This window comes from Bombina bombina, chromosome 5 (genome assembly GCF_027579735.1).
Source record: "Bombina bombina isolate aBomBom1 chromosome 5, aBomBom1.pri, whole genome shotgun sequence".
Taxonomy (NCBI): domain Eukaryota; kingdom Metazoa; phylum Chordata; class Amphibia; order Anura; family Bombinatoridae; genus Bombina; species Bombina bombina.
Genome location: NC_069503.1, coordinates 421,685,208 through 421,711,249, shown reverse-complemented (window position 1 = coordinate 421,711,249; position 26,042 = coordinate 421,685,208). Strand labels below are relative to the sequence as shown.

General features: G+C 36.9%; 1 protein-coding gene across 2 annotated transcripts in view; it reads right to left on the bottom strand.

Annotated features, from left to right (window-relative positions):
• Window positions 1–6,669, bottom strand: part of CNOT10 (CCR4-NOT transcription complex subunit 10) — a 359,909-nt gene extending 353,240 nt beyond the window's left edge. The window contains exons 1-3 of one of the 2 annotated variants that reach the window (XM_053714260.1): window positions 6,588–6,669; window positions 4,617–4,744; window positions 2,505–2,599 (exon numbers count right to left, since the gene is read on the bottom strand). In XM_053714260.1, coding sequence (XP_053570235.1) covers window positions 2,505–2,599; window positions 4,617–4,638 — 117 coding nt within the window. In that variant the 5' untranslated portion in view covers window positions 4,639–4,744; window positions 6,588–6,669. Of the gene's footprint in view, window positions 1–2,504; window positions 2,600–4,616; window positions 4,745–5,391; window positions 5,411–6,587 lie in introns of those variants that run through there. The other variant, XM_053714259.1, reaches the window with a different exon arrangement.
• Window positions 6,670–26,042: the final 19,373 nt, after the last annotated feature.

Below are 26,042 nucleotides of genomic sequence, written 5' to 3'. Positions count from 1 at the left end.
CGAAAAGGGTGAAAACTATTTGGAGCCCTGAATTTCCCTTTAGATCTATAATCTTGAGGCATAAAGACCGACTTACCTTCAGTAATAGAAGAAATGATAGAATCTAATTGTAAACCCTGAAAAGAGATAGCAATCTCATTTTAGACACCATATCAGCATTCCAAGATTTAAGCCATAAAAGCTCTTCTTGAAAGAACAGCTAAGGACATAGTTTTAACATTGATTTTGATAATGTCAAATACTGTATCGCAAATAAAAAGATTTGCCTCTTGTAGTAAATGAAGAATATTACAACATTCTGGGTCTGAAGAAAATTGCTGAGCAAGATTAGAAAGCCAAAAAGTAGAGGCTGCAGCTACATCAGCAATAGATATAGCAGGCCTAAGGACATAACCAGCATGTAATTAAGATCTTCTTAAAAAAAAAGATTCAAGCTTCCTATCTAAAGAATCTTTGAAAGAAGTACTATCCTCTAAGGGAAGAGTAATACGTTTAGCCAGAGAATAAATAGCCCTGTCTAATTTAGGGATAGTCTCTCATAGCTCTAAATTAGCAACAGGTAAAGGATACAATTTTTTAAACCTAGAAGAAGGGTAAAAGAAGTAGCAGGTTTAGATCATTCTTTAGAAATAATATTAGAGACTGCGTTAGGATTAGGAACAGAAAATATTTCTGGAATAACAATGTTAGACTTAAAAAAAAGAATAACTTGTTACAAGGAATATACTCAGAAGTTTTAACTACCTCAATTCCTAAAGTGACTAGAACTTATTTTAAAAGAGAACGAATATGTTCAAATTTTAAACAAAAAAGATTTATCTTGTTCAGTATCAGATGAGGGAGCCTCAGTATCAGAGGAATCATCATCATCATCAAGAGAAGATACGTCCGTATTAGTGTGATCAGAACATACATTACTAGATAAGGGTAGAACATGGGCTGATCTTACACTTATTTGAAGGCGGGATTTCAGTCAGAGCCTTCTGAATTGAAGTAGGAATAAAGGTCTTCATTGTTGGTGGTACGCCATCTGCATCCCTCTGTGAATGTGGAATAGAAGGAGTAGTTGAAACCATAGATACATCATTAGGACATGATAAAAAACACTATACACGAGTCACACAAATTTGCTGAAGATGGCACTGCAGAAGTTTTACAAAACACACACTTAGCTTTGGTAGAAATGTGTTCAACAGACTCTGGTCCTATGGTAATTTCAGGGACAGAAGCAGAAAGTTCCATTATGGCATAGAAAAACAGTAAAAAAAAAAAAAAAAAAAAAAAAAAAAAAAATTGTAAAAATAATTACAAACTTTTAGATAAAAATTCCTTCGCTTAAAAGAGCTTTGAGGATTGGAAAAGTATTTGCAAAAATAAATAACAGTTATTAAAACAATTATTCATAGAGCTTCAAATATATATATGAAGAGAAACAACATAAAGCCACTATATTAAATTGAGGCATCTAATATATGCACAGGGCAAATATTTAAACAGAAAAAGGGTGCCAAAATCAGCAGCAAAAAAATGCGCCAAAAAACAGCACATCATGACGTCATAGGGGGCGGGTAAGAAAAGAGCCGCTACACGGCGGTGCTCTCCCATAGCCCTTAGAAGCAGTAATACAAAAATACAGCATCGCTATTTACAAAGCTCTATCAATCCTCTAAAGCGCATCAAGTGGAAATAAAACACTGTCCCTGGGCTTCAAAATATAAAGCAAATAAACTTCTGTTAAAAAGTGCCCAAAATAGCTAGGAGTGTCTTAAAAGAAATTATACTAACCATAGTTGTGGCACACACTTGTTCACTGAATTGCAGACAAGCCAAACCAGTGCTGAAACATATCAGCAGAGGTACAAATAGGGGAGTATATGTTGAACTGCAAAGGGAGACAAGAGATTAATCTCTGCACCCGGTTTGAAGGTAGCCTATTTAAAAAAGGTTTTAAAAGAGGTAAAAACATGGCAACCGTAGGCAAACTCCCCTTACTTCCCTCTTACAAACATAGCACTCTGAAGGGAAAAAAACAACGGACTTTAATATACACTGAAGCACATCATACTTTGAACCACCTCCAAAGGAGGCAACGTTTAAACTAAACTGAGATATGAGTGAGGTGGGTGGGGTATTTATAGGCTTTGAAGTTTGGGAAACTTTGCCTCCGCCTAGTGGGAATGTATATCCCATATGTAACAAATCGTGGACTCTCGCCACCTATATGAAAGAAATATATGTATAGCATCGATAAAAACACTGCTGCTTTATAGTACATCAGACATAAGCATACTCCTGAGCCTTCCTAGGTATGCTCTTCAACAATGGATAACAAAAAAAAAACAAAAGAAAATTGGAAACATTGTTTTCAAATTGCATGCTCTTATGAAAGGTTTGTTGTGTCTTTCATGTCCCTTTAAACACACAGGTAATGAAGGAAACACTTCAATTTAAGAAAGCGAACCACAAGAAAGCCAAGAAATTGAAGGTCTGAACAATGAGCTTACTGTGAAAGCCTGTAGAGCACTTCTAGACAATTCCTTTTCCTGGTCAGATATACCAGAGCAGTTAGCCGAACTCTCATTCTTTTCAGTACTCTGTTCTGTATATGGAACAAAATGCAGTTATAATCATGATTAACATTAAGGCTTAACATATAGTGCAATATTGTGATACAACAAGATTCATTATTTTACAAAGGGTAATTGTTCAATCTATAATGATTCTATGGGAAAATTACTTTCCAAATGTCTACCAATTATTTTAAAAAATAAATAAATATGCAAATATACACAAATCTTATATAAAAAAAATGTTCAATAACTAGTACAAAATGACACATCACAGAGACTTTGTACAAATTATATGAATATAACAAAAAGCATAGCTTTTATGAGCCTAAACTATCTAATGCCTACATACTGAGGGGGTGGGGACTGTGTACCTGAGTTTAATTTATTTTTGGTTGTATGGTTGTTTAAATATTTTCAAGTAATATTACTTACAACTCAAGATTTAGTTGAACTATTAGGCAATCATAAAATTTAAGTGAAAGTCAATCCTAGCGTTGTACAAACGCTAGGATTGACTATTGAAACAAATAAAGGGCACTTTCATTCATGAAGTATAAGATACTTCATGTAGAAAGCTCCTTTATTTTTTTTCAATTGATCACCGTTTTTACCTGGTACAGCAACCCACGGCTAAAACAACTTTGGCTAAGAGGTGACGTTTTCACCTCTTAGCCAATAGCCGTGCGGTAAATCTGGCTCCCATGGGCGCCAAGCTGGATTTACCGCACGGCTATTGGCTAAGGAGGTGAAAACGTCACCTCTTAGCAAAAAATATTTTTTTAGCCGTGGGCTGTTGTAGCAGCTAAAAACGGCGATCGATTGAATCAAATAAAGGAGCTTTCTACATGAAGTCTCTTATACTTCATGAATGAAAGTGCCCTTTATTTGTTTCAATATAAAAATCATAGAGTTTGCATAACACTAGGATTGACTTTCACTTTAATGGAGTGTTTTTTGTTCTAATGTTAAATGAGTCAGAGAATGTGTATGGTGCATGCTACAATGCCTATATTGATAGGTTGGGGTGGCAGAAATTATCTAGCACAACAAATTCTAAAATGTTGGTACGCTATTTCACATGATATTTAGTTACTTATATAGGTGCCATACACACAACTGATTTGTATTGTTTGTAACAGAGAAGTTACAGTAGTATTAGTTACAACATTATGTTGCTAAATAAAAATTCTTACAAATATAAATGCAAAAATTAAGAAATAAAATATGAAACTGTGTCAATGTCATAATTTTTAAGTAGTCTTAAAAATGAGCTTACAAATGTTAAAGAGGGCACTTTATAAAAATAACTTGCATACTGTGTATGGGTGTTCTAAGAGTTAAAGAAATATTCAAAAGTTGTTTTCACAAACAGTGTATACCACGCATTAAATATGCATTTATATAAACTACAACCCTTTTAAATACCAAACCGTAAAATAAAACATCAAAGCTTACAAATAAAGACGACATAGCTTAAAATGTGTTTATAGGGACAAATAACTCAAAATGTTCCTATTGCATATATGAAAGAGCATCAATTATGTTAAAGGGACAGTCAAGTCCAAATAAAAAAAACTTTCATGATTCAGGTAGGGCATGTAATTTTAAACAACTTTCCAATTTACTTTATCATCAATTTTGCTTAATTCTCTTGGTATTCTTAGTAAAAAGCTAAACCTAGGAGGTTCATATGCTAATTTCTTAGATATTGAATGCCACCTCTAAACTGAAAGCATTTTGACAGTTTTTCCCCACTAGAGTGCATTAGTTCATGTGTTTCACATAGATAACATTGAGCTCATGCACGTGAAGTTACCCTGGAGTGAGCACTGATTGGTTACAATGCAAGTCTGTCAAAAGAACTGAAATAAGGGGGCAGTCTGCAGAGGCTTAGACAAGGTTATTACAGAGGGAAAAAAGTATTTATAACAACTGTGTTGGTTATGCAAAACTGGGGAATGGGTAATAAAGGGATTATCTTTTTAAACAACAAAAATTCTGGTGTTGACTGTCCCTTTAAAAATATTTTTGCATGAAAAAGGTTACCTCCTGCTTTGTCTGCAGCCATGTGTATCTTCTTGTTCGGCGCTGAAGTTTCAGCTTTGCTTTATATATGGGTACAAACTTCAAGTGCTATTCAGCACAATTCGTCTTTAAAGACGCACTTTCCAACCCTGCAGATAAAATTATTCATACGTGTAAAAGGATGCATACCAGAAGGAAAACACAATATGTAGAGGATAAGGACTTCTATTACTTAATATACATTAAAGGAATATACAAGTGCAAAAAGAAAATTCTCTATTGTGTTACATTTTATTAATGCACTGTTGCTTGTATATAACCGTGTGCTTTCCCTCTGAAAAGAGCAGCAATGCGCTAGTGGGAGCTAGCTGAAGAGACAAATGTATGTATCCACCAACCACCATCTGCTGCTTGCTACCGAGTAGGTTTATAAATTGTGGCAGGTGCTGTATGTTTAATCACAGCAAAGGGATTAAACACATTATTTGAATTGCAATGCATTACTGGGAGCTAGCTGAACACATATAGTGTCGCCCCAAACAACAGCTGCCGTCTTTGATTGAGTAAGTGTATAATCTGGGGCAGGTAAAGTGTTTATTTTTGTTTTAAAACAGCTCATGGAGCTGAGAAATGTGTCACTTGTTTTTAATTTAACTTACCAGTAAATGGCTTTATTAACAGTGACCTGCTTGTGCCATTTATGCTACTTTTGAGCTACCACTGTTATTGCCATGAGTTGCACTACATATAAATTCCTGATACCTGTTCGCCAGATTAGCAGCTAGTATATACTTACTAGCATCTGCAGGTGTGCTATGGTTGTGAGAAGTTCTTTGTCTGGCACTGACTTATTTCTAAATGGATCACGCTACGTGGCACCCCTTTGTTTATTCCAATTTTAGAAAAGTTTCTCCAGAAGGTCTGTTTCACTTCTTCATCAAGACTAGTTGTTAGATGGAACTTTAATTGGTGACCTGCGTAATTATTACAGCTATATCAAGATCAATTCATGTTGTGGGTTCAGTTATAGAGTCTAGAGTCTCATATAATTTGTTAAATTAGAGTTTGATAGAGCAGCCCCATATTAATTCTCCCTGATTAGTGAAATTGGGATTATGTCTAGATAAACACATTACACTGACAAGTAAACTTATAACTAAAATATCTATATTAATAATGTTTGCTATAACTTTTGTTTTTAGGGAAAAAGTTGCTTTAAAATCTAGCCATTAAACCCTACAAATCTATCAGAGCAAACCTTACTCATCTCCAAAATAAATAAAACAGCTATCCTATCAATTAAAAATAGTTTCCAAAATATCATGTCCATTGATATATAACAAAACATTCAGGTCTTTATTATTACAACTCTAAATCTTATATCGTGAAATACAACATTATTATCTGTTTACTCATATATATATACTGTATATTGAAACAATGTTTCCCTTAACATTTCATTAATTATTCCTTCTACTGTAATATTTTTGAAACATTTTCAAGTAACATTACTTACACCTCAATATTTAAACTTTTAAGCAGTCATAAAATTAAGGGTGTTTTTTGTTGTATTGTGAGATGTTAAATGAGTCGGAGATAAACATTGTGAATGGCGTATGCTGCAATGTCCTTATGGATAAAAATAGTTTAATACATCAGACGATTCATTTAGAGAAAAAAAACATACGGGCTACAGACTTATCTGGTTATAACATACCTAACCAAAAATAAATATATACAGATCTATTAACAATCGCCTCTTTAGCCCATCTGAAGCTATACGTCTATTTCTAATAGTTTCTTGTAACCGCCGTGCTAACAAATCCTTAGCACTAGTCAGCTGTCCCGATCCCAATCATCAATCCGGATGCTTTCACCAGCAATTTTGCAGTGTATTTGAGCACAACCCCTTTTCTCTAATAGCTGATCTACAGCGATAATTTGTATCTTCTCTTTACGAGCTCCCCGAATTTTCATACAACAGTAACTCACCGGTGACAGAAGCTACCGATCAACCACTCTAAACACAACACTACGCCTGCGCGTTGACCTCTCCCAGTGACGCATTATTCTGGAGACATCATCCGTAGGATGTGAACGTCACAACCATGAGCCTGCAACCAACTTTTCTTTTTTTTTTTTCTAAACTTTATCATTAACTAACAAAATGTATATGTTGTCTTTATAAAATTTGTTAACGGATTCTGTGCACCTGATTCTTTGGTTGTTGTTTTTTTATTAGTTGGATTTTACCAATCTCCATATGTGTAATATGATACTATAGTTAAGGTTCAAATGAGAATTGAGAGATAAACGTTAACGTTGTGTCCAGACACAGAACATGTAATTTTAAGAGAGGTTTGTTTATTTCTATTTTCGAATTTACTTAGTTTTCTTTGTTTAAAGGGACAGTCTAAAATCGTTATTGTTTAAAGGGAAACATTGAAATACACATATAAATTACTTATTTGAATAGAAACATATTTGCAATATGTATTGGAAAAATGTTTTTAGTAAAAGTTATCACTGTTTTCGTGTTAAGATTTTTCTCTGCATTTGAAGCAAAGATATTAGATATTCTCAGTAAACCCGCATTTTAAATACTGCAGCAGCTCAGGACACCATTGGGGCTTGTATCATGTCAGCAATTAACAAATTGAGTAATTACCAGATGGTACAAGCATATTAGGTTCTCTGGGCAAATGCTGTGTTTAAAATGCTGGTGCACGGTGCATTCTTAAATACACTTGAAACATCTATAGCTTTTACTAGAAGCATTATTATAAAAATGCTTCTATTCAAAACTGAAATGCATCCATGTGGATTAAAATTTTGGGTGCAATGTCCTTTTAAAAAGATAGTCTGCCAGTATGAAGTTTTAGTCCTTTTTATTTTTTTTTATAATTATTTTTATTTTCTACAGTGTAGGATTACCGCCTTATTTTCCCACCTCCCTGATCCCTCCCAAAAAGCTCTCTAACAAGTTTCCAGCATCTTAGGTACTTGCAGCTGTCTGCCATTACCCAGTTTTCTATCCATTTTATTTAATATATATAAAAAATAGCTGCCCCCCACCTCATTTACTCTAACTCCCCCTCCAAAATCTTTTACCCTATCATCTATCCCCACCTCTACACTCTAGGAACTCTCTCCCTCCTGCTCTCAGCATTTATTTTTTCTGTAGTGTAGCGGTCCCACCTCTCTTCCCCGTACAGCGATGGGCCGCCCACCCGCCTCCCACACCTTGGCCAATTTTGTTTGTTTAGTGCATTTATTTTGCCATTGTCTATATAAACAGTGATCGTTCATAGAGCTAGTATGCCTGTACTTTGACCACAATGAATCCTGAAACTAGTACATTTGAATGAGGTCAGCTGTGATCCAATTCAAACGTGCTCCTTTTACTCTCACCTTACGCAGCGGGACATGCAAATTCCAAACTTGTAGGAGTTCAGACTGAAAGAATTAAACTGCAGAGTCTAAATCTGGAATTAGGTTTAAAGGGACACTATACCCAAAAATTTTCTTTCGTGATTAAGGTAGAGAATATTATTTTAAACAGCATTCCAATTTACTTCTATTACCTAATTTGCTTTATTCTTTAGATATACTTTAATGAAGAAATAGCAATGCACACAGTGAACCAATCACAGGAGGCATCTATGTGCAGCTACCAATCAGCAGCTACTAAGCATATCTAGATATGCTTTTCAGCAAAGAATATCAAGAGAATGAAGCAAAATAGATAATAGAAGTAAATTAGAAAGTTGTTTATAATTGTATGCTCTTTCTAAATCATGGAAGAAAAAATTTGGGTTTCATGTCCCTTTAATCTGTGCCAGGGGAGGTTCTTGATGTCATTTGGAAATGATTGAAGATTACATTTTTTGAAGGACCTGGTGATTTTAACCTTGGGAGAGGATTTAGTTGCCTTTATTTTGCGCACGCAGTACACTAAGCAGTCATCACTGAAATTGTTTGGGAGAACACCTGCCTCCTGGATTCGGTCAGGAGAAGTGGAGAGAATCCAATCGAGCAGGGTGTGATTATGGCTTTTGATGTTTATGTGAGTTGGGGAGGAGATTAATTGCATTAGCTTCAAAGATTTAAACAGTGAGCGACAACTGTTATTTTTCGGATTCAGCCAATCAATATTAAAATCTCCAAAAACCAAAATGTCACTTTTTAGGTTTTGAGCTATGGTTTCACTAAGGAGATGTGCTATGTCAGAAAGGGAATGCACAGGGGAGCTAGGTGGGTGGTAGATTCCTGCAACAATAATTGATTTACTGCACAGGATATCAATTGTGCCAGAAAGGAAATCAAAGGTGGCAGGAGAGCTAGATTTTTGTAAGGGGGTGTACTTTGTGGAATTGTCAACATAAATTACAATGCCGCCTCCTCTCTTTGCTCTGTCATTTCTATGGCACAGGGGCGTATTATGGCCTAGGCCAACAAGGCCGGTGCCTAGGTCAGCAGATTTGGGAGGGGCAACACATCTGCCCTATCATCTCTCTAAAAGCCAGCACACAGTACAGTGAGCGATAAAGTGCAGGCTTTTACAGAGAATACAAGGCACGTGCACTGATACTTTACAGGCAGTGCTCCTTTAAACCGTTGCTTCATTTAGAGCTGCTGGCATTTTTGCAGTGGAAGCGTTCTTGGTGAGAAACTTGCCCGGGGATATGCTTACAAGGTGAGGCTGGAGAAGACCTTGTGCCGATATGCTGCCTCCCCTTGTCAGCTGTGGTGGATCAGGGAGCGCAGTGCTTATTGCAGGTCTTAGTTACTAACAGACTAGATGCGTCTGTGCACTGCTTAGATCAGCTTGTGATGTCTCATCATAAACTCTCAGCACTAATGTATGTTAGCTACTAATAGCTAGTTTTCTCTGCATTCATAAACCCACGGAGTAAATAGTAAACGGACACTTAAAACGTTTCATTACTTGAATGATGGTAATTACTGTATGTTGTTGCATGTAAAGGGCAGTGATAGTTTTCAAAGTGTATTCTATCTCTCCCTTCTTTCCCTTTCTCCCTCCCTTCCTCAACTCCCTCCCTCAACTCTCTCCCTTATTTCTTTCTTTCCCTCCCTTCCTTCCTCCCTCCCTTCTTTCTCTCAACTCCCTCCTTTGCTCCCTTCTATCACTTTTTTTCCCTCCCTTCTTTCCCTCCCCAATTTTCTCCTCTCCCTACCCACTTTTCTTTTCTCCCTCCCTTCCTTCTTTCCTTTCCCTCCCTTTTCTCCCCTCCCCTTCTTTTCTCTCCCTTCTCTCAGGGAATAAATGGTATGAGATGCTTGCAATTCAACCCACCTGTATGCAAGTGTTTTGCTAGCCATTTTCTTTTGAATTGTTATGAAAAAAAAAATGAAAAGAAAAAACATTTTACACATGTTTGTTTTGGGGTTTTTTTTGGTGGGGGCAGCAGAATTTTAAATGCCTAGGGCAGCACAAAACTTAAATACCCCCCTGCAGGGGCGTATTAAGACATAGGCCAACGAGGCTGGTGCCTAGGGCAGCAGATTTTTAAGGGGCAGCAGAATTCTGAGTCCCTAGGGCCACTCTACTGAAATCAGGGCCGGGTGGCTAAATCAACCAATTACAAATTACTTAAATGGCTGGCTCGGCTATTGCTATCCTATGGGATTGTATGTGGGTGCGCATGACGTGGTGACAGTGGAGGCGGAGCTCACTTGTGCAGCCTGGCCTGAGAGGGAATGCGGTATTCTTCCTGGCTCCACCGCGTGATTGAGACTCACACAGACTACACAGTGCAGTGTGCACTACACCGTGACCACTGTGAAACAGCATATGCCTTTCTCCCTTCAATACATCTTCATTAGGCATTAAAATACTTAAACGGATTAGTCACTAAATACTTGTACATTTACTGTTTGTCTATCTGTCATACATGCAAAGAATAAGTATTTATTGCTGAATCTATACAACTATGTGACTTAAAACACAACTGAAAATATGTTGTATGCATTTAATACATTCAGAAACAATACAAGTATATACTTTATTATGATTGTATCATGTGACTTTATCCCCTAGGATACAATTCCTAAACCTATCATAACTACTGTTGTATTTTTTAAGTACTTTTAAAGGCCAGTTTGTATATTCATTACATATTTATCCAAGCAGATATTTTGCTTAAATAACTGTCAATCACCAAAGAAGATGTTTAAGGTTGAACAACTACCTACTGACAAACTATCATACAGTGAAGGATATTTTTTTCTGATATAAACACTTTAATCATCTGACTTGCAAAATAATGTCTATATATATATGTGTGTGTGTGACCAGAGTGAATGCAAGCCCTGGTGAACATCTACTTAAAAAATACATTTTTTTTTTAATTTTTTACACCCAGGCCCAAAAATATTATGTCTAAAAAAAGGCCTTAAACCTGGGGTGGGGGGGGCAGCAGAATTTTGAGTACCTAGGGCAGCACAAAACCTAAATACGCCCCTGCTCTGTGCTTATCTCATTTAGAATATGTTCTTCCATAACTGGCCTAGATTCCAGTGCTCTCATCACATGCAGAACTTGGAGAATGTTTTTTTACATAATATTCTAACAATAACTTGCTATTAAAAAACGTTTCTTGAGGGCATGTCCTGTCATTAAATCTGGCTGTGCAATATATTTGGAAAGTTTGCCTGCATATATTCACATATGATTTACCATGGTAACAACATCTACCTGCAATCATAAAGGGTTAACCTCTTGTAGTGGGTTTGCGGGTTAGAATTTATTATGTATTATTTTATATTTGTTTTTTTCAATTTCAGGTTTTATAGGGGAAGTGTTTCCAGATTTGTAAAATGTGGTTTTATTTATTCTTATAGATGTGTATGTCTTTTGAGGTATGTGGTTTGAACAAATTAATAAAAGGAGTTTATATTTGAAAAAGTGCTGAAATCCCTGTCCCAGACAAATTAATTCCCTAAACTTTATATTTATATTGTATATTTATATTGATAATACAGGCCTCCACCAAATGAAAATTAAGTAAATATAATTTAATATATCTTTTTCTGGGGTCTTTTTCTCCCTTTCAATGAATATTGACATATTTCCTTTCTGTGTGCTTCTTTGCATGGGTTAATGTTGGACTATAACTTATTTTGAAAGGCTTGGAGCCACCTTCATCCATTTGCAAAACAGGATTTTGCCCATTTTTCAAATTACTTTGTGCCATTTTTACTCTTGAGATACCAGACTCTTCAGAAACCTTAAGGGGAAAAAGTTGAAAATAGTAATATAGCTGATACACCATAAAAGTGTAGGGGAAAAGTTAAGTGAATAGGGCAAGAAAAAAAGAGATAAAGATTGATAGGAGACAAGGAACTATAAAAATGTGAGATAATACAGAGCAGTGTTTTGAGAAAGATAGTACCCAAAGAATAAGAACATTATTATTCTTACCAAATTGTTTTCTTTTTCTTGTTCCACAAATTCCCTTGATTGATTTCCTCTGCATTAAATGCCTGACCTCAGCAAGAGCATTCAGTAGGATGAAAACTACCTTTTTAGTATTTGTACAAAATTAATTTAAGATAAGTCGTTCTGCACATTAGTGCAAAGACGTCTAATCTATTGCATTGGCTTAGGCCAGATTATACCTAAATGGGATCAGATCTGGCACTCAGACTGGTAGATATTAGTCACTGATTACAGAACAAATGGAAACTGCTATCAAAGTAATTTACATGCTGTACAGAATTCATCTGGAATAGAAAATACATTATTTTAACCTTTTGGCTTTTAGAGTGGCAATATATATATAAAGCAGCCAAGGGGTTAATTTTTTTTTTACAGATTTGATATATATAGAATTTATACATTTTTATCATTATTAATTTTATTGAATATTAAAAGACGTAAGGGAAAACCATATAACGTAACAGAATATAATAGACTGCTGAGATAAGTAACAGTGTCAACTATGACATAGTCAAATAACAAATGAGAGTGTACACAAGAAATTAGGGAGTTAAAATTAAGTGATAAATATATATATAAATTAAGATATATAGGGCCAGATTACAAGTGGAGCTTTATTTAACGTTCCCACTTAGGCCTCGCTTCCATTGAGTCGTAATTCAGTTTGCGTGCACTCGCAAACCGATAAATATGCTGTCGGAAGCAATATCGTTTATCGACTGTTTCCAATGGCGCGTTATACCTCAATATCGGCAGCCGGACTTCGGCTGCCGAAAAGATCTTTGCGTCCCATAGAAAGTAATAGAAGCCGTTAATCGATAAATTATACCAGGTTTCCAATGAAAGCGCTGATACATTGAGAAATATTACCCCCAGCTCAACTAGGTGTAAAAGAGGAAAATTGTGCTTTTTGAGACCTATTTTCTATTGAAATTATAAAACTTGCAAATAATGCAAGTGTTTTAATGTAGAAATAAATTGTTATAAGTAATATTTATTGTTGTCTCATGTATAGAAATAGTTGAACTTATATTCTAATAGAAATATCAGTATATATTTAAATATAATAATATATGCAAGAACATATCTACAGAATGCAAACTAGACCTATGCCTAGGGCAGCAATAAATATTACTTATATTTATGAAGTGTTAAATATAATTATATTAGAAAATAGTATTTGATTATTAAAAATATGGATAAGTGTTTTTTTATTTTTCTTGAGAGGCGATCACAGGTAAGAAGCACGGACGTTAAACGTAAATTCTATAGCGTAAGGTCGGGTTACCTTAGCAACTAATTGATTTTCAAGAAATCCGACGTCAGATGGAAGCGTTAACACAACGTTAACTTACAGCTACACGAAAAGAGCGACTGCGCACAACACGCTAATCTTTTCAATGGAAACCTGGTACCAAAATGCAGCCGTAATTTACTTTTAGCTGTCGGCCGCTTCAGTAGCTTACGGCTCCATTTTTAACGACTCAATGGAAGCAAGGCCTAAATCGTTAACTGCGCTGGAAACTTTTTGCATGCATCGGGTTGCACTCGTATTACAATTTGAAAGTAAACTGTTTTCACTTGCGTGCTACCCCAACAAGCGTAAAAATACACAGTATAACACTTTATTCAAAATTAATATTGCATAAATATGCAAAGGGCTCCAATGCACTTAAATATAAGTCTATATATGTATACATATGTATTTATGTGTATATATGTCTGTAAATATATATATATATATATATATATATATATATATATATATATATATATATACAAAATAAACAAATAGAGTCCAGCACTATTTAGCTTTTTTACCTTTGGCTGTGTGCTCGTTACAATGGGCTATCAGCAAAAACCCAAATAGATACAGTCCATATGTGGAAAGTAACAGCACCACTGCATCAATATTCTAAAAGGTGAATTATTTCTTTATTGGTGATATCACAACCATTAAAACAGCGACGTTTCGGACCTACATGATTAAGGATCATGTAGGTCCGAAACGTCGCTGTTTTAATGGTTGTGATATCACCAATAAATAAATAATTCACCTTTAAGAATATTGATGCAGTGGTGCTGTTACTTTCTACATATGGACTATATATATATATATATATATATATATATATATATATATATATATATATATATATATATATATATATATATATACATAAATACGTACACACACACACACATATATATATATACTGTATATACACTGTGTGCAGAATTATTAGGCAAATTAGTATTTTGACCACATCATCCTCTTTATGCATGTTGTCTTACTCCAAGCTGTATAGGCTCGAAAGCCTGCTACCAATTAAGCATATTAGGTGATGTGCATCTCTGTAATGAGAAGGGGTGTGGTCTAATGACATCAACACCCTATATCAGGTGTGCATAATTATTAGGCAACTTCCTTTCCTTTGGCGAAATGGGTCAAAAGAAGGACTTGACAGGCTCCGAAAATTCAAAAATAGTGAGATATTTTGCAGAGGGATGCAGCACTCTTAAAATTGCAAAGCTTCTGAAGCGTGATCATCGAACAATCAAGCGTTTCATTCAAAATAGTCAACAGGGTCGCAAGAAGCGTGTGGAAAAACCAAGGCGCAAAATAACTGCCCATGAACTGAGAAAAGTCAAGCGTGAAGATGCCACTTGCCACCAGTTTGGCCATATTTCAGAGCTGCAACATCACTGGAGTGCCCAAAAGCACAAGGTGTGCAATGCTCAGAGACATGGCCAAGGTAAGAAAGGCTGAAAGACGACCACCACTGAACAAGACACACAAGCTGAAAGGTCAAGACTGGGCCAAGAAATATCTCAAGACTGATTTTTCTAAGGTTTTATGGCCTAATAATTCTGCACTCCCTGTATATAAATATATATACTGTGTGTATATATATATATATATATATATATATATATATATATATATATATATATATATATATATATACATACACACACATACATATTTAGACATGTATACAGGGAGTGCAGAATTATTAGGCAAGTTGTATTTTTGAGGATTAATTTTATTATTGAACAACAACCATGTTCTTAATGAACCCAAAAAACTCATTAATATCAAAGCTGAATATTTTTGGAAGTAGTTTTTAGTTTGTTTTTAGTTTTAGCTATTTTAGGGGGATATCTGTGTGTGCAGGTGACTATTACTGTGCATAATTATTAGGCAACTTAACAAAAAACAAATATATACCCATTTCAATTATTTATTTTTACCAGTGAAACCAATATAACATCTCAACATTCACAAATATACATTTCTGACATTCAAAAACAAAACAAAAACAAATCAGTGACCAATATAGCCACCTTTCTTTGCAAGGACACTCAAAAGCCTGCCATCCATGGATTCTGTCAGTGTTTTGATCTGTTCACCATCAACATTGCGTGCAGCAGCAACCACAGCCTCCCAGACACTGTTCAGAGAGGTGTACTGTTTTCCCTCCTTGTAAATCTCACATTTGATGATGGACCACAGGTTCTCAATGGGGTTCAGATCAGGTGAACAAGGAGGCCATGTCATTAGATTTTCTTCTTTTATACCCTTTCTTGCCAGCCACGCTGTGGAGTACTTGGACGCGTGTGATGGAGCATTGTCCTGCATGAAAATCATGTTTTTCTTGAAGGATGCAGACTTCTTCCTGTACCACTGCTTGAAGAAGGTGTCTTCCAGAAACTGGCAGTAGGACTGGGAGTTGAGCTTGACTCCATCCTCAACCCGAAAAGGCCCCACAAGCTTATCTTTGATGATACCAGCCCAAACCAGTACTCCACCTCCACCTTGCTGGCGTCTGAGTTGGACTGGAGCTCTCTGCCCTTTACCAATCCAGCCACGGGCCCATCCATCTGGCCCATCAAGACTCACTCTCATTTCATCAGTCCATAAAACCTTAGAAAAATCAGTCTTGAGATATTTCTTGGCCCAGTCTTGACGTTTCAGCTTGTGTGTCTTGTTCAGTGGTGGTCGTCTTTCAGCCTTTCTTACCTTGGCCATGTCTCTGAGTATTGCACACCTTGTGCTTTTGGGCACTCCAGTGATGTTGCAGCTCTGAAATATGGCCAAACTGGTGGCAAGTGGCATCTTGGCAGCTGCACGCTTGACTTTTCTCAGTTCATGGGCAGTTATTTTGCGCCTTGGTTTTTCCACACGCTTCTTGCGACCCTGTTGACTATTTTGAATGAAACGCTTGATTGTTCGATGATCACGCTTCAGAAGCTTTGCAATTTTAAGAGCGCTGCATCCCTCTGCAAGATATCTCACTATTTTTGACTTTTCTGAGCCTGTCAAGTCCTTCTTTTGACCCATTTTGCCAAAGGAAAGGAAGTTGCATAATAATTATGCACTCCTGATATAGGGTGTTGATGTCATTAGACCACACCCCTTCTCATTACAGAGATGCACATCACCTAATATGCTTAATTGGTAGTAGGCTTTCGAGCCTATACAGCTTGGAGTAAGACAACATGCATAAAGAGGATGATGTGGTCAAAATACTAATTTGCCTAATAATTCTGCACTCCCTGTATGTATGTATCTCAATGTTAAAGCCCTTTGCCTGCCTTATTGTTTTTTTCTAACACCTGAGCCCTTATAACTTTTTTGTGCATTTTTTTTAGTGTTATTATGAGTGTAACTGTACTTTTCAATGTATTTTTGATGTGTTTTGCTACACTTTTTGTTTTGTGAACAGTTAACCAGAGCTCTGAGGTCTGGCTATCCCGATGCACATTAAGCTCAATTGAGCTCAAGTGATTGCGTTTGCTTTCAACCTGTAATACGAGCGATACATTCAACGCGCGCAAGCACCCGCGATAATCTAGCCCTAAATGTTTTTAAGAAGAAACTTTGAATTAATTCAGTTGAATGAGAAATGGGACAAAATACAATCTTATTAAATTAAAATATATAATGAGAGAGCAGAGAGAATAAACAAAAATCATCTCACCAGGTGGAAGGAGGACAGAGCATATACTGTAACCAGGAGCTTGTTAGCTAAACAGTGACAAGAAAAGTATGTTTAATTGTTCATATTTGTGTAGTAAACTTTATTTACACTGCCTATTATTGTTGAAATGTAACTAAAAAAATGTATTAACCCTGAGAAAAGCAAAAGTACATCCTGCAGTTGTCAGATCTTTGACCCTGTTACATTCTACCCAGTGATTACTTGACCAGTGCATCCGGTCATTTTAATTAGCCATAGAAGAAGAGAAAAGGAACACATGTTCAAAAAGCTTTTTAACCTTTTAACGCTGTTATGCCGTTCTATTCTGTCATAATTACACTTGGTTTTAGAGCCGTTATGACGGAATAGAAGGTCATAGCTAAAGGCTGTCCTGAAGCCTACTGCGTTTCCTGGATTTGATCGCGGTCTGGAGGGTGTTACTATGGTTATAGGGACGCCCCGCAGACCTGATCCAATAATTGAAATCTCACAATCATGTGCACGAATACAAAACAGGGTCTTCAGCACTTAAAAAAGTTTTAATGACACAGAGTTATAGCGACGTTTCGGGGTCACAGCCCCTTATTCATGCTTAATAGTTTACAGTGGCCTAACTCACATTTAAATACCCTTGTCTTGGCGCCTTCATCCCACTAATTGGGAGAAGGGCTCCCTCTAGTGACCAATTGCCAACATACACCTATACCAAATTTGTACATACAAAAAAAGAAATAAGTATATTATAGAAAACAGGTAATAAACATTTTCTAGATAATAAGTTAAAAAAGCTTATATAAAACTTTAAAACATGTTGGGATTTTGCTAGAATGACAAACTCATTTTCTTAGATGAGGTTAAAGACAATCTAATTTATTCCCTATTAAGACATTAGAAGAAACAAGATAAATCATAATCTCTATTAAGCCCTTTAGGTGTCAGTGTTTCCAGTTTGTGCACCCACCACATCTCCTTCTGCTTTAAAAGACGCTCCCTATCAACCCCCATTCTGTTCTGGGGAATATGGTCAATGATTTGCCATCTCAGTTGGCTTATATTGTGACCTTTTTCTACGAAATGGCTTGACACTGGTGCATCTAGGTTCTTGCATCTAATATTGGATCTATGCTGGCTAATGCGGTCCCTTACTTTGCGTGTGGTCTCCCCTATATAGACCAACGAGCATGGGCATTTGATTAGGTAAACAACGTGGGTGGTCTCACATGTGTAGTACCCCTTAATTTCAAATTTTCTCCCACTCTGTGGGTGGTGGAAATTGGCCCCTCTGATGACTGAATTACAGCTCATGCAGTTAAGGCATGGGAAAGTACCCATGTTCTTTTTACCTAGCAATAGTTGTCTATTTCGTTTGCCTGCCCCTATAGCTGTATGTATTGGGTGGTCCCTCAAACTTTTTACCCTCTTGTGGGCCATAAGGGGCGGTTTCTGGAACTGTTTAATGTTAACATTACATTCTTTTAGGACATGCCAATTTTTTCGAATTAAATTAGATATTTTGTTACTAAGGGGACTATATTGGCTTACAAACACTAACCTATTATCAATTCCATTGGATTTCTTATTCCTAGTGTCCTTTAATGTCTCCATGGTGTCATTCAAAAGTTTTTTAGGGTAACCCCTATCTGCAAATGTTTTTGTCATTTTCCCCAATCTCACCTTTTGTCTATCCTTGTCATCCACTATCCTTTTGACCCTGAGAAACTGGCTCCTGGGAAGTGAGTTAACTAGTGATCTGGGATGGAAGCTGTTATATTTGAATAAACTATTTTTATCAGTTATAAAGATCAAATTCTAAATGATGGCCTTTCTTCAGTACCAGTGTGTCCAAAAAGGGTATACTCTCCTCACTGTAGTTCACAGTGAAAGAAAGATCTCTCACTTCTGAGTTGAGCTCACCTACAAATTGAACAAGGGACTCCACGCTGCCCCACCATACGCCAAATATATTGTCTATATATCTCCACCAAGTGGCTCCATATTGTTTAAACAATCCATTTTTATAGACGATACTTTCCTCAAATTCACACATGAAGAGGTTGGCGTATGATGGGGCAACGTTGGAGCCTATTGCCGTCCCCTTGGTCTGGACATACCAACTGTCCTGAAATATGAAATAATTCCAATAAAGAATTAAACTTAAGAGATCCTCAATGAATTTAGATTGACCTTGATTATACCTCCTGTTCAGCATTAATGTTTTTCTTATAACACAAATTCCTGTTTCGTGTTTAATAGAAGTATATAAACTTTGTAAATCCATGGTGAACAGGAGGTATTTGTCACTTGGAAACTCCAAGTTTCTTGCCTTTTCCAAAAAGCTGTTAGTGTCTTTTACATAACTTGACATCTTTATGACCTCAGGTTGGAGAACCCTATCCAGAAATTTTTAAATGTTGGTGAATACTGACTCCACACTGGAGACAATAGGCCTCCCTGGGGGCCTATGCTTGTCCTTGTGGACTTTGGGAACCGTGTAAAAACTGGAGTTCTAGGGTTAACCACATAAAGATACTCAAATAACTTTTTATCTATAATTCCCTGATCTAATGCTCTTTGTAAAATGATGGTAACTTCCTTTTGTATGTCTGTCAGAGGATTCCCTTTCAATAACCTATAGGTGTTAGTGTCTCCTAACTGGGATAATGCTTCCTGGACATAATAAGTTTTGTCCAATAGGACCGTGGCACCGCCCTTATCAGCTCCCTTGAAAATGATACTCTGGTTCTTTTTTAGATTTTCCAAAACCTTATTTTCACCTTTTCCAAAATTAGTAAGAGTAATTTGCTCACCTCTTTGCCATATCTTTGCGTAGTTTTTATTTTTATTCTCATTACGTAACTTTTTCACCCCATTTTGTATCAAATTCATAAAAGTATTGACACTATGGTTCTTAACATTTGGATTAAATACACTTTTCTTATCACGGAAAGGACAAAATGAGAGGCCCTTATTGAATAACTCCGACTCTTTCTGATCAAGGGCATATTCAGATGTATTTATAATAATGTCATTTTTATCATCAACAGTCGTCAGTTGTATTATGTCATCATCAGGAGTGGGGTTCGCTTGGCTTACTTTTTGGATGTTTTCTTCCGTTCGGATTTGCGTATTCCATTTCCCCTGGTTCTGGTTCTGATGTTTCCTGCCCTCCCTGTGGGTCCGGCGCTGTCTTCGCCACTGCTCGACTCCAAAGTGGAGGATCCTTGAGATGACGCATAGGACGTATTGGAATCGCCCGTTGCATCGTCATGACTTTGTCCCTTCCTTGTCGGCTTGTGTCTACGTCTGCCTCTGGGTCCCTGTGCCCCATGGTTTCCATAGTTACCGGAACGCCATCGGTATACTCTGCCCTGCCGATAATCCTCTTCATCCCTCATGAATTTTGTTCTCTTGATCTCTTTGATTGATTTCTGCTCACTCTGGATCTTAATCGCAACTTTCTGCTCCATCTCATCAAATTCTTCTTTTGTCATGCAGGTAAGCAACTTCTCTCTGCATTTCTGGATATTGCCCTCTTGAGCTTCCATTTCTATCTGCAGGCACTCCACAGTCCATACGATCAAATCGTATGAACATTTGTTTAGGATTGCTTCGAATTTGTCACAGTAGGTCTTGTTGTTGCTTAACAGAGTAGGGCGAGTATTCATGCGTAATCCTCTTGGTATTCTCCTTACACGATAATATTCTGCCAAGGTGTTAGTGTGCAATTCCCACTTCATTTGTTTAAGTTTCAGCTCCTCATACTCCTTTCCTCCAGTTTCTCCAGGTGCCGCTCTCAGGTACTTCCTTGAGCCTTTCATTAGAGCCGTAATTCTAGCAGCATCCACATCAGTGCATGCAAACATGATACTGCCATCGGTTCCCTGTGTCTCACTGCTTTCAGAAAGCATGGTAGTCCTCAGTATGCACAGTGTCCCAGCGGCCAAAATAGTAGCAAAACAATCAATGGGAACAGCACACTCACAGGTACAAGTGCACGAACGACTTCAGGACGCTGCCCAGTCCTGAAACATGTAGGAATACAAAACAGGGTCTTCAGCACTTAAAAAAGTTTTGATGACACATAGTTATAGCGACGTTTTGGGGTCACAGCCCATTATTCATGCTTAATAGTTTACAGTGGCCTAACTCACATTTAAATACCCTTGTCTTGGCGCCTTCATCCCACTAATTGGGAGAAGGGCTCCCTCTAGTGGCCAATTGCCAACATACACCTATACCAAATTTATACATACAAAAAATAAATAAGTATATTATAGAAAACAGGTAATAAACACCTTCTAGATAATAAGTTAAAAAAGCTTATATAAAACTTTAAAACATGTTGGGATTTTGCTATAATGACAAACTCATTTTCTTAGATGAGGTTAAAGACAATCTAATTTATTCCCTATTAAGACATTAGAAGAAACAAGATAAATCATAATCTCTATTAAGCCCTTTAGGTGTCAGTGTTTCCAGTTTGTGCACCCACCACATCTCCTTCTGCTTTAAAAGACGCTCCCTATCAACCCCCATTCTGTTCTGGGGAATATGGTCAATTATTTGCCATCTCAGTTGGCTTATATTGTGACCTTTTTCTAAGAAATGGCTTTACACTGGTTCATCTAGGTTCTTGCATCTAATATTGGATCTATGCTGGCTAATGCGGTCCCTTACTTTGCGTGTGGTCTCCCCTATATAGACCAACGAGCATGGGCATTTGATTAGGTAAACAACGTGGGTGGTCTCACATGTGTAGTACCCCTTAATTTCAAATTTTCTCCCACTCTGTGGGTGGTGGAAATTGGCCCCTCTGATGACTGAATTACAGCTCATGCAGTTAAGGCATGGGAAAGTACCCATGTTCTTTTTACCTAGCAATAGTTGTCTAATTCGTTTGCCTGCCCCTATATCTGTATGTATTAAGACTCCCCTTTGGAGTCGAGCAGTGGCGAAGACAGCGCCAGACCCACAGGGGGGGCAGGAAACATCAGAACCGGAACTGGGGCAAATGGAATACGCAAATCCGAACAGAAGAAAACATCCAAAATGTAAGCCAAGCGAACCTCACTCCTGACAATGACATAATACATCTGACGACTGTTGATGATAAAAATGACATTATTATAAATACATCTGAATATGCCCTTGATCAGAAAGAGTCGGAGTTACTCAATAAGAGCCTCTCATTTTGTCCTTTCCGTGATACGGACTTTTTTGAACTTGAAAAGGACTTACAGAGACTGTACCGTAACATCAAATTAAGAATATGGTTTAACAATGATCATGGTATTAGAGAGAATAATGATCAGACTAATGAATGGTCTTTAAAACAGTTGGGCCTTAGTAAGAAAAGTGTATTTAATCCAAATGTTAATAACCATAGTGTCAATACTTTTATGAATTTGATACAAAATGGGGTGAAAAAGTTACGTAATGAGTATAAAAATAAAAACTACACAAAGATATGGCAAAGAGGTGAGCAAATTACTCTTACTAATTTTGGAAAAGGTGAAAATAAGGTTTTGGAAAATCTAAAAAAGAACCAGAGTATCATTTTCAAGGGAGCTGATAAGGGCGGTGCCACGGTCCTATTGGACAAAACTTATTATGTCCAGGAAGCATTATCCCAGTTAGGAGACACTAACACCTATAGGTTATTGAAAGGGAATCCTCTGACAGACATACAAAAGGAAGTTACCATCATTTTACAAAGAGCATTAGATCAGGGAATTATAGATAAAAAGTTATTTGAGTACCTTTATGTGGTTAACCCTAGAGCTCCAGTTTTTTACACGGTTCCGAAAGTCCACAAGGACAAGCATAGGCCCCCAGGGAGGACTATTGTCTCCAGTGTGGAGTCAGTATTCACCAACATTTAAAAATATCTGGATAGGGTTCTCCAACCTGAGGTCATAAAGATGTCAAGTTATGTAAAAGACACTAACAGCTTTTTGGAAAAGGCAAGAAACTTGGAGTTTCCAAGTGACAAATACCTCCTGCTCACCATGGATGTACGAAGTTTATATACTTCTATTAAACACGAAACAGGAATTTCTGTTATAAGAAAAACATTAATGGTGAACAGGAGGTATAATCAAGGTCAATCTAAATGCATTGAGGATCTCTGAAGTTTAATTCTTTATTGGAATTATTTCATATTTCAGGACAGTTGGTATGTCCAGACCAAGGGGACGGCAATGGGCTCCAATGTTGCCCCATCATACACCAACCTCTTCATGTGTGAATTTGAGGAAAGTATCGTCTATAAAAATGAATTGTTTAAACAATATGGAGCCACTTGGTGGAGATATATAGACAATATATTTGGCGTATGGTGGGGCAGCGTGGAGTCCCTTGTTCAATTTGTAGGTGAGCTCAACTCAGAAGTGAGAGATCTTTCTTTCACTGTGAACTACAGTGAGGAGAGTATACCCTTTTTGGACACACTGGTACTGAAGAAAGGCCATCATTTAGAATTAGATCTTTATAAAAAAGAAACTGATAAAAATAGTTTACTCAAATATAACAGCTTCCATCCTAGATCACTAGTTAACTCACTTCCCAGGAGCCAGTTTCTCAGGGTCAAAAGGATAGTGGATGACAAGGATAGACAAAAGGTTAGATTGGGGGAAATGACAAAAACATTTGCAGATAGGGGTTACCCAAAAAAAACTTTTGAATGACACCATGGAGACATTAGAGGACACTAGGAATAAGAAATCCAATGGGATTGATAATAGGTTAGTGTTTGTAAGTAAATATAGTCCCCTTAGTAACAAAATATCTAATTTAATTCAAAAAAATTGGCATATCCTTAAAGAATGTAATGTTAACATTAAACAGTTCCAGGAACTGTTTAATGTTCCCCTTATGGCCCACAAGAGGGTAAAAAGTTTGAGGGACCACTTAATACATACAGATATAGGGGCAGGCAAACGAAATAGACAACTATTGCTAGGTAAAAAGAACATGGGTACTTTCCCATGCCTTAACTGCATGAGCTGTAATTCAGTCATCAGAGGGGCCAATTTCCACCACCCACAGAGTGGGAGAAAATGTGAAATTAAGGGGTACTACACATGTGAGACCTCCTACGTTGTTTACCTAATCAAATGCCCATGCTCGTTGGTTTATATAGGGGAGACCACACGCAAAGTAAGGGACCGCATGAGCCAGCATAGGTCCAATATTAGATGCAAGAACCTATATGCACCAGTGTCAAGCCATTTCTTAGAAAAAGGTCACAATATAAGCCAACGGAGATGGCAAATCATTGACCATATTCCCCAGAACAGAATGGGGGTTGATAGGGAGCGTCTTTTAAAGCAGAAGGAGATGTGGTGGGTGCACAAACTGGAAACACTGACACCTAAAGGGCTTAATAGAGATTATGATTTATCTTGTTTCTTCTAATGTCTTAATAGGGAATAAATTAGATTGTCTTTAACCTCATCTAAGAAAATGAGTTTGTCATTCTAGCAAAATCCCAACATGTTTTAAAGTTTTATATAAGCTTTTTTAACTTATTATCTAGAAGGTGTTTATTACCTGTTTTCTATAATATACTTATTTCTTTTTTGTATGTATAAATTTGGTATAGGTGTATGTTGGCAATTGGCCACTAGAGGGAGCCCTTCTCCCAATTAGTGGGATGAAGGCGCCAAGACAAGGGTATTTAAATGTGAGTTAGGCCACTGTAAACTATTAAGCATGAATAAGGGGCTGTGACCCCGAAACGTTGCTATAACTGTGTCATTAAAACCTTTTTAAGTGCTGAAGACCCTGTTTTGTATTCCTACATGTTTCAGGACTGGGCAGCGACCTGAGGTTGTTTGTGCACTTGTACCTGTGAGTGTGCTGTTCCCATTGATTTTTTTGCTACGATCATGTGCACGATCGCGTGATTTCAATTTACAACTGTTCCGATTCCGATGTAGACACTTTAACCTTGGCAGGAAAGGGTTAAAGTGCATGTCCCTGTACTGAAAACCAATGCAGTTGTTGCCAACCAAATAGGTTTTTAACCCTTTTGCTGCGCATGAGGAGAACGGGTCACCATGCAAATTGCTGCCTGTGAGCACATGATGACTAGTTCTTGTCATAAAGGGGAATTGCCGATCACTGCACTTATTGGCACTGCAGGCCCAATTGTTTTTAGCATAGTAGGTGCCACTCCCAGAGCTACATTGGAGTGTTGGTGATATCACTACGAATCTGTGGGGTGACTTCATAGAGGGGGGTGACCGTGAGGACACAATATGACAGGCAGGCAAGGGAGCTGGATGGGGTGTTGCAGTTCAAAACCCTTGATCTCAGCTCATTTACTAGCCACAGGCCTCCAAGATCCCTTATTTTAAAGAGAATTGTCTGCTCTTTTAAATGGTATTGGAAAGCCACTACAAAGCAGATGTTTAAAAAAAAACAAAAAAAAAACACAATACTGATTCTGTAATCTATATTAACAATACGTATGGGCCCCTATTTAGCATGTGGCTACTCTTGATGACAATTTGTAAGGTTATAACTGCAACAGCAGTGGTCACCTGGCCATCTTCAATATTATTTACAAAATTTTTATAAAAATATAAAAAAAAAATTGTTACAGTTTTTGCCGCAGCTATCTCACATGCCATGAAATATTAATTTAATAAAAGGTATATTCTGAATCTGTTGGGCCTGCTGAAAAAACACACACATATATATATATATGTGTGTGTGTGTAGGTCACTCACTAAAATTTTACTTACAGTAGCATTTAAATATAGGTAGCAAAAAAACTCAAAATTGGGTTAGCACTGGGGCTAAAGGGTTAAATGATTTTAAAACATTTATTTTTATGCAGTGCTGCCACAATATTAACAGTAAACCTTCTCAGTACTGTGTAAACTTATTTGTATACATTACTAATATTACAATGACACTATACCAAACATAAAATATGTTTGGTATAGGTTTATTGCAATATTAGAAATGTATTAAAGTAAGTTTACACAGTCC